Here is a 12,932-nt window from a genome sequence, read left to right as displayed (position 1 = left end):
AGCTGCTTGGTGAATGTTTCTGCTTGCCTGCATTGTTCGATACCCCCTTGCCCTTTGGGGTGTCTAAATAATTCCGAGGACAGTTCACTTAGAGACAACCAAACATTTTGGGATGTTAGTTCCCAGAGAGTTGTGGATGTTTCTCAATGGGTGCATTGCTTTCTGGGATGCTGGTAGATCTTGAGCAGGTGGTATTTCGGATGGATACTCCTTTATTACAGGAAAGATAAGGATCTGTGAAAGACTGTGAGTGTTGGGAAGGTGATGACAACAAAGAATGGTGACCTGTTTAGCTGGTCCAGTGAGTACTGTTGGTGCAACATGTTTTCAGGGCAGACATTCTTCTACCCACATGATTATCCTTACCCCAGTCTAATTCTGTTTATCAAGGTGCAAGCCGAACATTGTTGGCCGGCAGTGTGAACAATGCTCCCCAGGCTTCTATGGCTACCCAAATTGCAGGCGCTGTGACTGTAACTGGGAAGGCAGCCGGCCCAGCATCTGCAATCCAGTGACTGGACAGTGTCACTGCAAGGTGAGTACAGTCTGAGTCTAGTTTCAGGGTTGCCATGTACAGCATGCTTTCTCTTGCTCCTCTGTAACTTCATGTTCTTTCCTGAAGGTGTGATGGTCCAACAACCACTTGTTTTACTCTATAGTCTTAATATTAGTGTTCTTAGACATTCAAGAGAGACAATCTTAAAAAATGATAACAATCTATCCAAAGAATCCTAATTTCAAAATTACTAAGCTCTCAAAAGGGCTCAGATGGGCATCACAAATTAAAACCTGCGATCTGAGCTTGTCCATTGTTCATTTCCATATCTTGTGGTGAAGACTGACTATTGCAAAGTTGTGAATCTGTGTAGCCGGATGTAAAGAAATGGCTCCCTGTTGCAGTTACCCCCCACTTTTTGCCTGATACTGATGCTGACTTGACTGAGAAGTGTGCTGGGACCCTGCTAACCAGGCCCCAGCACCAGTGTTCCTTCACCTAAAATGTACCATTGTATCCACAATTGGCACACCCTGGCATTCAGATAAGTCCCTTGTAACTGGTACTTCTAGTACCAAGGGCCCTGATGCCAAGAAAGGTCTCTAAGGGCTGCAGCATGTCTTATGCCACCCTAGAGACCCCTCACTCAGCACAGACACACTGCTTACAAGCCTGTGTGTGCTAGTGAGAACAAAATGAGTAAGTCGACATGGCACTCCCCTCAGGGTGCCATGCCAGCCTCTCACTGCCTATGCAGTATAGGTAAGACACCCCTCTAGCAGGCCTTACAGCCCTAAGGCAGGGTGCACTATACCATAGGTGAGGGTACCAGTGCATGAGCACTGTGCCCCTACAGTGTCTAAGCAAAACCTTAGACATTGTAAGTGCAGGGTAGCCATAAGAGTATATGGTCTGGGAGTCTGTTTTACACGAACTCCACAGCACCATAATGGCTACACTGAAAACTGGGAAGTTTGGTATCAAACTTCTCAGCACAATAAATGCACACTGATGCCAGTGTACATTTTATTGTAAAATACACCACAGAGGGCACCTTAGAGGTGCCCCCTGAAACTTAACCGACTGTCTGTGTAGGCTGACTAGTTCCAGCAGCCTGCCACACCAGAGACATGTTGCTGGCCCCATGGGGAGAGTGCCTTTGTCACTCTGAGGCCAGTAACAAAGCCTGCACTGGGTGGAGATGCTAACACCTCCCCCAGGCAGGAGCTGTGACACCTGGCGGTGAGCCTCAAAGGCTCACCCCTTTGTCACAGCCCAGCAGGGCACTCCAGCTTAGTGGAGTTGCCCGCCCCCTCCGGCCACGGCCCCCACTTTTGGCGGCAAGGCTGGAGGGAACAAAGAAAGCAACAAGGAGGAGTCACTGGCCAGTCAGGACAGCCCCTAAGGTGTCCTGAGCTGAAGTGACTCTAACTTTTAGAAATCCTCCATCTTGCAGATGGAGGATTCCCCCAATAGGGTTAGGATTGTGACCCCCTCCCCTTGGGAGGAGGCACAAAGAGGGTGTACCCACCCTCAGGGCTAGTAGCCATTGGCTACTAACCCCCCAGACCTAAACACGCCCTTAAATTTAGTATTTAAGGGCTACCCTGAACCCTAGAAAATTAGATTCCTGCAACAACAAGAAGAAGGACTGCCTAGCTGAAAACCCCTGCAGAGGAAGACCAGAAGACAACTACTGCCTTGGCTCCAGAAACTCACCGGCCTGTCTCCTGCCTTCCAAAGATCCTGCTCCAGCGACGCCTTCCAAAGGGACCAGCGACCTCGACATCCTCTGAGGACTGCCCCTGCTTCGAAAAGACAAGAAACTCCAGAGGACAGCGGACCTGCTCCAAGAAAAGCTGCAACTTTGTTTCCAGCAGCTTTAAAGAACCCTGCAAGCTCCCCGCAAGAAGCGTGAGACTTGCAACACTGCACCCGGCGACCCCGACTCGGCTGGTGGAGATCCGACACCTCAGGAGGGACCCCAGGACTACTCTGATACTGTGAGTACCAAAACCTGTCCCCCCTGAGCCCCCACAGCGCCGCCTGCAGAGGGAATCCCGAGGCTTCCCCTGACCGCGACTCTTTGAACCTAAAGTCCCGACGCCTGGGAGAGACCCTGCACCCGCAGCCCCCAGGACCTGAAGGACCGGACTTTCACTGGAGAAGTGACCCCCAGGAGTCCCTCTCCCTTGCCCAAGTGGAGGTTTCCCCCGAGGAATCCCCCCCTTGCCTGCCTGCAGCGCTGAAGAGATCCCGAGATCTCTCATAGACTAACATTGCGAACCCGACGCTTGTTCCTACACTGCACCCGGCCGCCCCCGCGCCGCTGAGGGTGAAATTTCTGTGTGGACTTGTGTCCCCCCCGGTGCCCTACAAAACCCCCCTGGTCTGCCCTCCGAAGACGCGGTGTAGGAAGTTGGCTCTGTATGTGCTATTTCAAAGTAAGGAATAGCATGCACAGAGTCCAAGGGTTCCCCTTAGAGGTAAAATAGTGGTAAAAATAGATAATACTAATGCTCTATTTTGTGGTAGTGTGGTCGAGCAGTAGGCTTATCCAAGGAGTAGTGTTAAGCATTTGTTGTACATACACAAGACAATAAATGAGGTACACACACTCAGAGACAAATCCAGCCAATAGGTTTTTATATAGAAAAATATCTTTTCTTAGTTTATTTTAAGAACCACAGGTTCAAATTCTACATGTAATATCTCATTCGAAAGGTATTGCAGGTAAGTACTTTAGGAACTTCAAATCATAAAAATTGCATGTATACTTTTCAAGTTATTGACAAATAGCCGTTTTAAAAGTGGACACTTAGTGCAATTTTCACAGTTCCTGGGGGAGGTAAGTTTTTGTTAGTTTTACCAGGTAAGTAGGACACTTACAGGGTTCAGTTCTTGGTCCAAGGTAGCCCACCGTTGGGGGTTCAGAGCAACCCCAAAGTCACCACACCAGCAGCTCAGGGCCGGTCAGGTGCAGAGTTCAACGTGGTGCCCAAAACACATAGGCTAGAATGGAGAGAAGGGGGTGCCCCGGTTCCGGTCTGCTTGCAGGTAAGTACCCGCGTCTTCGGAGGGCAGACCAGGGGGGTTTGTAGGGCACCGGGGGGGGACACAGGTCCACACAGAAATTTCACCCTCAGCGGCGCGGGGGCGGCCGGGTGCAGTGTAGAAACAAGCGTCGGGTTCGCAATGTTAGTCTATGAGAGATCTCGGGATCTCTTCAGCGCTGCAGGCAGGCAAGGGGGGGATTCCTCGGGGAAACCTCCACTTGGGCAAGGGAGAGGGACTCCTGGGGGTCACTTCTCCAGTGAAAGTCCGGTCCTTCAGGTCCTGGGGGCTGCGGGTGCAGGGTCTCTCCCAGGCGTCGGGACTTTAGGTTCAAAGAGTCGCGGTCAGGGGAAGCCTCGGGATTCCCTCTGCAGGCGGCGCTGTGGGGGCTCAGGGGGGACAGGTTTTGGTACTCACAGTATCAGAGTAGTCCTGGGGTCCCTCCTGAGGTGTTGGATCGCCACCAGCCGAGTCGGGGTCGCCGGGTGCAGTGTTGCAAGTCTCACGCTTCTTGCGGGGAGCTTGCAGGGTTCTTTAAAGTTGCTGGAAACAAAGTTGCAGCTTTTCTTGGAGCAGGTCCGCTGTCCTCTGGAGTTTCTTGTCTTTTCGAAGCAGGGGCAGTCCTCAGAGGATGTCGAGGTCGCTGGTCCCTTTGGAAGGCGTCGCTGGAGCAGGATCTTTGGAAGGCAGGAGACAGGCCGGTGAGTTTCTGGAGCCAAGGCAGTTGTCGTCTTCTGGTCTTCCGCTGCAGGGGTTTTCAGCTGGGCAGTCCTTCTTCTTGTAGTTGCAGGAATCTAATTTTCTAGGGTTCAGGGTGGCCCTTAAATACTAAATTTAAGGGCGTGTTTAGGTCTGGGGGGTTAGTAGCCAATGGCTACTAGCCCGGAGGGTGGGTACACCCTCTTTGTGCCTCCTCCCAAGGGGAGGGGGTCACAATCCTAACCCTATTGGGGGAATCCTTCATCTGCAAGATGGAGGATTTCTAAAAGTTAGAGTCACCTCAGCTCAGGACACCTTAGGGGCTGTCCTGACTGGCCAGTGACTCCTCCTTGTTATTCTCATTATTTTCTCCGGCCTTGCCGCCAAAAGTGGGGCCTGGCCGGAGGGGGCGGGCAACTCCACTAGCTGGAGTGTCCTGCTGGGTTGGCACAAAGGAGGTGAGCCTTTGAGGCTCACCGCCAGGTGTGACAATTCCTGCCTGGGAGAGGTGTTAGCATCTCCACCCAGTGCAGGCTTTGTTACTGGCCTCAGAGTGACAAAGGCACTCTCCCCATGGGGCCAGCAACATGTCTCGGTTTGTGGCAGGCTGCTAAAACTAGTCAGCCTACACAGATAGTCGGTTAAGTTTCAGGGGGCACCTCTAAGGTGCCCTCTGTGGTGTATTTTACAATAAAATGTACACTGGCATCAGTGTGCATTTATTGTGCTGAGAAGTTTGATACCAAACTTCCCAGTTTTCAGTGTAGCCATTATGGTGCTGTGGAGTTCGTGTTTGACAGACTCCCAGACCATATACTCTTATGGCTACCCTGCACTTACAATGTCTAAGGTTTTATTTAGACACTGTAGGGGTACCATGCTCATGCACTGGTACCCTCACCTATGGTATAGTGCACCCTGCCTTAGGGCTGTAAGGCCTGCTAGAGGGGTGTCTTACCTATACTGCATAGGCAGTGAGAGGCTGGCATGGCACCCTGAGGGGAGTGCCATGTCGACTTACTCGTTTTGTCCTCACTAGCACACACAAGCTGGCAAGCAGTGTGTCTGTGCTGAGTGAGAGGTCTCCAGGGTGGCATAAGACATGCTGCAGCCCTTAGAGACCTTCCTTGGCATCAGGGCCCTTGGTACTAGAAGTACCAGTTACAAGGGACTTATCTGGATGCCAGGGTCTGCCAATTGTGGATACAAAAGTACAGGTTAGGGAAAGAACACTGGTGCTGGGGCCTGGTTAGCAGGCCTCAGCACACTTTCAATTGTAAACATAGCATCAGCAAAGGCAAAAAGTCAGGGGGCAACCATGCCAAGGAGGCATTTCCTTACACAACCCCCCCCCAAACGAAAGAGGATGAGACTAACCTTTCCCAAGAGAGTCTTCATTTTCTAAGTGGAAGAACCTGGAAAGGCCATCTGCATTGGCATGGGCAGTCCCAGGTCTGTGTTCCACTATAAAGTCCATTCCCTGTAGGGAGATGGACCACCTCAACAGTTTAGGATTTTCACCTTTCATTTGCATCAGCCATTTGAGAGGTCTGTGGTCAGTTTGAACTAGGAAGTGAGTCCCAAAGAGGTATGGTCTCAGCTTCTTCAGGGACCAAACCACAGCAAAGGCCTCCCTCTCAATGGCACTCCAACGCTGCTCCCTGGGGAGTAACCTCCTGCTAATGAAAGCAACAGGCTGGTCAAGGCCATCATCATTTGTTTGGGACAAAACTGCCCCTATCCCATGTTCAGAGGCATCAGTCTGCACAATGAACTGCTTAGAATAATCTGGAGCTTTTAGAACTGGTGCTGAGCACATTGCCTGTTTCAGGGTGTCAAAGGCCTGTTGGCATTCCACTGTCCAGTTTACTTTCTTGGGCATTTTCTTGGAGGTGAGTTCAGTGAGGGCTGTCACAATGGATCCATATCCCTTCACAAACCTCCTGTAATACCCAGTCAAGCCAAGGAATGCCCTGACTTGAGTCTGGGTTTTTGGAGCTACCCAGTCCAGAATAGTCTGGATCTTGGGTTGGAGTGGCTGAACTTGGCCTCCACCTACAAGGTGTCCCAAGTAAACCACAGTTCCCTGCCCTATCTGGCATTTGGATGCCTTGATAGAGAGGCCTGCAGATTGCAGAGCCTTCAAAACCTTCCTCAGGTGGACCAGGTGATCCTGCCAGGTGGAGCTAAAGACAGCAATATCATCAAGATAAGCTGTGCTAAAGGACTCCAAGCCAGCAAGGACTTGATTCACCAACCTTTGGAAGGTGGCAGGGGCATTCTTTAAACCAAAGGGCATAACAGTAAACTGATAATGCCCATCAGGTGTGGAGAATGCTGTCTTTTCTTTTGCTCCAGGTGCCATTTTTATTTGCCAGTACCCTGCTGTCAAGTCAAAGGTACTTAGAAATTTGGCAGCACCTAATTTATCAATGAGCTCATCAGCTCTTGGAATTGGATGGGCATCTGTCTTGGTGACAGAATTGAGCCCTCTGTAGTCCACACAAAACCTCATCTCTTTCTTTCCATCTTTGGTGTGAGGTTTGGGGACTAAGACCACTGGGCTAGCCCAGGGGCTGTCAGAGCGCTCAATTACTCCCAATTCCAGCATCTTGTGGACTTCCACCTTGATGCTTTCCTTAACATGGTCAGACTGTCTAAAGATTTTGTTCTTGACAGGCATGCTGTCTCCTGTGTCCACATCATGGGTACACAGGTGTGTCTGACCAGGGGTTAAGGAGAAGAGTTCAGGAAACTGTTGTAGGACTCTCCTACAATCAGCTTGCTGTTGGCCAGAGAGGGTGTCTGAGTAGATCACTCCATCTACTGTCCCATCTTTTGGGTCTGATGACAGAAGATCAGGGAGAGGTTCACTCTCTGCCTCCTGATCCTCATCTGTTACCATCAACAGATTGACATCAGCCCTGTCGTGGAAGAGCTTAAGGCGGTTTACATGGATCACCCTCTTGGGGCTCCTGCTTGTGCCCAGGTCCACCAAGTAGGTGACCTGACTCTTCCTCTCTAGTACTGGGTAAGGGCCACTCCATTTGTCCTGGAGTGCCCTGGGAGCCACAGGCTCCAGAACCCAGACTTTCTGCCCTGGTTGGAACTCAACCAGTGCAGCCTTTTGGTCATACCAAAACTTCTGGAGCTGTTGGCTGGCCTCAAGGTTTTTGGTTGCCTTTTCCATGTACTCTGCCATTCTAGAGCGAAGGCCAAGTACATAGTCCACTATGTCCTGTTTAGGCTCATGGAGAGGTCTCTCCCAGCCTTCTTTAACAAGGGCAAGTGGTCCCCTTACAGGATGACCAAACAGAAGTTCAAAGGGTGAGAATCCTACTCCCTTCTGTGGCACCTCTCTGTAAGCGAAAAGCAGACATGGCAAGAGGACATCCCATCTCCTTTTGAGTTTTTCTGGGAGCCCCATGATCATGCCCTTTAATGTCTTGTTGAATCTCTCAACTAAGCCATTAGTTTGTGGATGGTATGGTGTAGTGAATTTATAAGTCACCCCACACTCATTCCACATGTGCTTTAGGTATGCTGACATGAAGTTGGTACCTCTGTCAGACACCACCTCCTTAGGGAAACCCACTCTGGTAAAGATACCAATGAGGGCCTTGGCTACTGCAGGGGCAGTAGTCGACCTAAGGGGAATAGCTTCAGGATACCTGGTAGCATGATCCACTACTACCAGGATATACATATTTCCTGAGGCTGTGGGAGGTTCCAGTGGACCAACTATGTCCACACCCACTCTTTCAAAGGGAACCCCCACCACTGGAAGTGGAATGAGGGGGGCCTTTGGATGCCCACCTGTCTTACCACTGGCTTGACAGGTGGGGCAGGAGAGGCAAAACTCCTTAACCATGTTGGACATATTGGGCCAGTAGAAGTGGTTGACTAACCTCTCCCACGTCTTGGTTTGTCCCAAATGTCCAGCAAGGGGAATGTCATGGGCCAATGTTAGGATGAACTCTCTGAACAGCTGAGGCACTACCACTCTCCTAGTGGCACCAGGTTTGGGGTCTCTGGCCTCAGTGTACAGGAGTCCATCTTCCCAATAGACCCTATGCGTTCCATTTTTCTTGCCTTTGGACTCTTCAGCAGCTTGCTGTCTAAGGCCTTCAAGAGAGGGACAGGTTTCTTGTCCCTTACACAGCTCCTCCCTTGAGGGTCCCCCTGGGCCTAAGAGCTCAACCTGATAAGGTTCAAGCTCCAAAGGCTCAGTTCCCTCAGAGGGCAGAACTTCTTCCTGAGAAGAGAGGTTCCCTTTCTTTTGCTGTGTTGCAGTTGGTTTCCCAACTGACTTTCCTGTTCTCTTGGTAGGCTGGGCCATTTTTCCAGACTCCAGCTCTACTTTTTCACCCTGTGCCTTGCACTGTGCTCTTGTTTTCACACACACCAGTTCAGGGATACCCAACATTGCTGCATGGGTTTTTAGCTCTACCTCAGCCCATGCTGAGGACTCCAGGTCATTTCCAAGCAGACAGTCCACTGGGATATTTGAGGAGACCACCACCTGTTTCAGGCCATTGACCCCTCCCCATTCTAAAGTAACCATTGCCATGGGATGTACTTTTTTCTGATTGTCAGCGTTGGTGACTGTGTAGGTTTTTCCAGTCAGGTATTGGCCAGGGGAAACCAGTTTCTCTGTCACCATGGTGACACTGGCACCTGTATCCCTCAGGCCCTCTATTCTAGTCCCATTAATTAAGAGTTGCTGTCTGTATTTTTGCATGTTAGGCGGCCAGACAGCTAGGGTGGCTAAATCCACCCCACCCTCAGAAACTAGAGTAGCTTCAGTGTGGACCCTGATTTGCTCTGGGCACACTGTTGATCCCACTTGGAGACTAGCCATACCAGTGTTACCTGGATGGGAGTTTGGAGTGGAACCTTTCTTGGGACAGGCCTTGTCTCCAGTTTGGTGTCCATGCTGTTTACAGCTATGACACCAGGCCTTTTTGGGATCAAAGTTTTTACCCTTGTACCCATTGTTTTGTGAAGAGGCTCTGGGCCCACCCTCCTGTGCAGGTTTTTGGGGGCCTGTTGAAGACTCTTTACTATTTTTAGTTTTGGTTGTCTCATCACCCTTCCCCTGGGGAGTCTTTGTGACCCCTTTCTTTTGGTCACCCCCTGTTGAAGTCTTGGACACCCTTGTCTTGACCCAATGGTCCGCCTTCTTTCCCAATTCTTGGGGAGAAATTGGTCCTAGGTCTACCAGATGCTGATGCAGTTTATCATTGAAACAATTACTTAATAGGTGTTCTTTCACAAATAAATTGTACAGCCCATCATAATTACTTACACCACTGCCTTGAATCCAACCATCTAGTGTTTTCACTGAGTAGTCTACAAAGTCAACCCAGGTCTGGCTCGAGGATTTTTGAGCCCCCCTGAATCTAATCCTATACTCCTCAGTGGAGAATCCAAAGCCCTCAATCAGGGTACCCTTCATGAGGTCATAAGATTCTGCATCTTGTCCAGAGAGTGTGAGGAGTCTATCCCTACACTTTCCTGTGAACATTTCCCAAAGGAGAGCACCCCAGTGAGATCTGTTCACTTTTCTGGTTACACAAGCCCTCTCAAAAGCTGTGAACCATTTGGTGATGTCATCACCATCTTCATATTTAGTTACAATCCCTTTAGGGATTTTCAACATGTCAGGAGAATCTCTGACCCTATTTATGTTGCTGCCACCATTGATGGGTCCTAGGCCCATCTCTTGTCTTTCCCTCTCTATGGCTAGGATCTGTCTTTCCAAAGCCAATCTTTTGGCCATCCTGGCTAACTGGATGTCTTCTTCACTGGGGCTATCCTCAGTGATTTCAGAGGTGTTGGTCTCTCCTGTGAGGGAACCAGCATCTCTGACTATTATTTTAGGAGTCAGGGTTTGAGGGACCCTGTTCTCCCTAGATAGGACTGGTAGGGGGGAATTGTCCTCCAAGTCACTATCCTCTTCCTCTGAGTTGCCACCCTCAGAGGGGTTGGCCTTTTCAAACTCTGCCAAAAGCTCCTGGAGCTGTATTTTGGTAGGTTTGGGGCCCATTGTTATTTTCTTTAGTTTACAGAGTGACCTTAGCTCTCTCATCTGTAGATGGAGGTAAGGTGTGGTGTCGAGTTCCACCACATTCACATCTGTGCTAGACATTATGCTTCTAAAAGTTGGAATACTTTTTAAGAAACTAAAACTGATTCTAGAATCTAATTCAAACTTTTAACAAACTTTTAAACTCTAAAAGAAATGCTAAACAGGATCTAACACAAGGCCCTAGCAGGTCTTTTAAGAATTTAGAAAACTTTTCAAATTGCAAAAATCAATTTCTAATGACAATTTTGGAATTTGTCGTGTGATCAGGTATTGGCTGAGTAGTCCAGCAAATGCAAAGTCTTGTACCCCACCGCTGATCCACCAAAGTAGGAAGTTGGCTCTGTATGTGCTATTTCAAAGTAAGGAATAGCATGCACAGAGTCCAAGGGTTCCCCTTAGAGGTAAAATAGTGGTAAAAATAGATAATACTAATGCTCTATTTTGTGGTAGTGTGGTCGAGCAGTAGGCTTATCCAAGGAGTAGTGTTAAGCATTTGTTGTACATACACAAGACAATAAATGAGGTACACACACTCAGAGACAAATCCAGCCAATAGGTTTTTATATAGAAAAATATCTTTTCTTAGTTTATTTTAAGAACCACAGGTTCAAATTCTACATGTAATATCTCATTCGAAAGGTATTGCAGGTAAGTACTTTAGGAACTTCAAATCATAAAAATTGCATGTATACTTTTCAAGTTATTGACAAATAGCTGTTTTAAAAGTGGACACTTAGTGCAATTTTCACAGTTCCTGGGGGAGGTAAGTTTTTGTTAGTTTTACCAGGTAAGTAGGACACTTACAGGGTTCAGTTCTTGGTCCAAGGTAGCCCACCGTTGGGGGTTCAGAGCAACCCCAAAGTCACCACACCAGCAGCTCAGGGCCGGTCAGGTGCAGAGTTCAACGTGGTGCCCAAAACACATAGGCTAGAATGGAGAGAAGGGGGTGCCCCGGTTCCGGTCTGCTTGCAGGTAAGTACCCGCGTCTTCGGAGGGCAGACCAGGGGGGTTTGTAGGGCACCGGGGGGGGGGGACACAGGTCCACACAGAAATGTCACCCTCAGCGGCGCGGGGGGCGGCCGGGTGCAGTGTAGAAACAAGCGTCGGGTTCGCAATGTTAGTCTATGAGAGATCTCGGGATCTCTTCAGCGCTGCAGGCAGGCAAGGGGGGGATTCCTCGGGGAAACCTCCACTTGGGCAAGGGAGAGGGACTCCTGGGGGTCACTTCTCCAGTGAAAGTCCGGTCCTTCAGGTCCTGGGGGCTGCGGGTGCAGGGTCTCTCCCAGGCGTCGGGACTTTAGGTTCAAAGAGTCGCGGTCAGGGGAAGCCTCGGGATTCCCTCTGCAGGCGGCGCTGTGGGGGCTCAGGGGGGACAGGTTTTGGTACTCACAGTATCAGAGTAGTCCTGGGGTCCCTCCTGAGGTGTTGGATCGCCACCAGCCGAGTCGGGGTCGCCGGGTGCAGTGTTGCAAGTCTCACGCTTCTTGCGGGGAGCTTGCAGGGTTCTTTAAAGTTGCTGGAAACAAAGTTGCAGCTTTTCTTGGAGCAGGTCCGCTGTCCTCGGGAGTTTCTTGTCTTTTCGAAGCAGGGGCAGTCCTCAGAGGATGTCGAGGTCGCTGGTCCCTTTGGAAGGCGTCGCTGGAGCAGGATCTTTGGAAGGCAGGAGACAGGCCGGTGAGTTTCTGGAGCCAAGGCAGTTGTCGTCTTCTGGTCTTCCGCTGCAGGGGTTTTCAGCTGGGCAGTCCTTCTTCTTGTAGTTGCAGGAATCTAATTTTCTAGGGTTCAGGGTGGCCCTTAAATACTAAATTTAAGGGCGTGTTTAGGTCTGGGGGGTTAGTAGCCAATGGCTACTAGCCCGGAGGGTGGGTACACCCTCTTTGTGCCTCCTCCCAAGGGGAGGGGGTCACAATCCTAACCCTATTGGGGGAATCCTTCATCTGCAAGATGGAGGATTTCTAAAAGTTAGAGTCACCTCAGCTCAGGACACCTTAGGGGCTGTCCTGACTGGCCAGTGACTCCTCCTTGTTATTCTCATTATTTTCTCCGGCCTTGCCGCCAAAAGTGGGGCCTGGCCGGAGGGGGGCGGGCAACTCCACTAGCTGGAGTGTCCTGCTGGGTTGGCACAAAGGAGGTGAGCCTTTGAGGCTCACCGCCAGGTGTGACAATTCCTGCCTGGGAGAGGTGTTAGCATCTCCACCCAGTGCAGGCTTTGTTACTGGCCTCAGAGTGACAAAGGCACTCTCCCCATGGGGCCAGCAACATGTCTCGGTTTGTGGCAGGCTGCTAAAACTAGTCAGCCTACACAGATAGTCGGTTAAGTTTCAGGGGGCACCTCTAAGGTGCCCTCTGTGGTGTATTTTACAATAAAATGTACACTGGCATCAGTGTGCATTTATTGTGCTGAGAAGTTTGATACCAAACTTCCCAGTTTTCAGTGTAGCCATTATGGTGCTGTGGAGTTCGTGTTTGACAGACTCCCAGACCATATACTCTTATGGCTACCCTGCACTTACAATGTCTAAGGTTTTATTTAGACACTGTAGGGGTACCATGCTCATGCACTGGTACCCTCACCTATGGTATAGTGCACCC

The 12,932-nt window shown here is 50.1% G+C and overlaps 1 protein-coding gene across 2 annotated transcripts in view; it reads left to right on the top strand.

Moving 5' to 3' along the window:
• LAMA5 (laminin subunit alpha 5) overlaps positions 1-12,932 on the top strand; it is a 467,726-nt gene that overhangs the window by 209,112 nt on the left and 245,682 nt on the right. For both annotated transcript variants that reach the window (XM_069243153.1, XM_069243152.1), the window contains exon 36: positions 391-535. In XM_069243153.1, coding sequence (XP_069099254.1) covers positions 391-535 — 145 coding nt within the window. The remainder of the gene's footprint in view (positions 1-390; positions 536-12,932) is intronic.

Source organism: Pleurodeles waltl, chromosome 7 (genome assembly GCF_031143425.1).
Source record: "Pleurodeles waltl isolate 20211129_DDA chromosome 7, aPleWal1.hap1.20221129, whole genome shotgun sequence".
NCBI classification, from domain to species: domain Eukaryota; kingdom Metazoa; phylum Chordata; class Amphibia; order Caudata; family Salamandridae; genus Pleurodeles; species Pleurodeles waltl.
The sequence above is the reverse complement of the archived record's forward strand: the minus strand, read 5'-3'. Positions and strand labels throughout refer to the sequence as shown.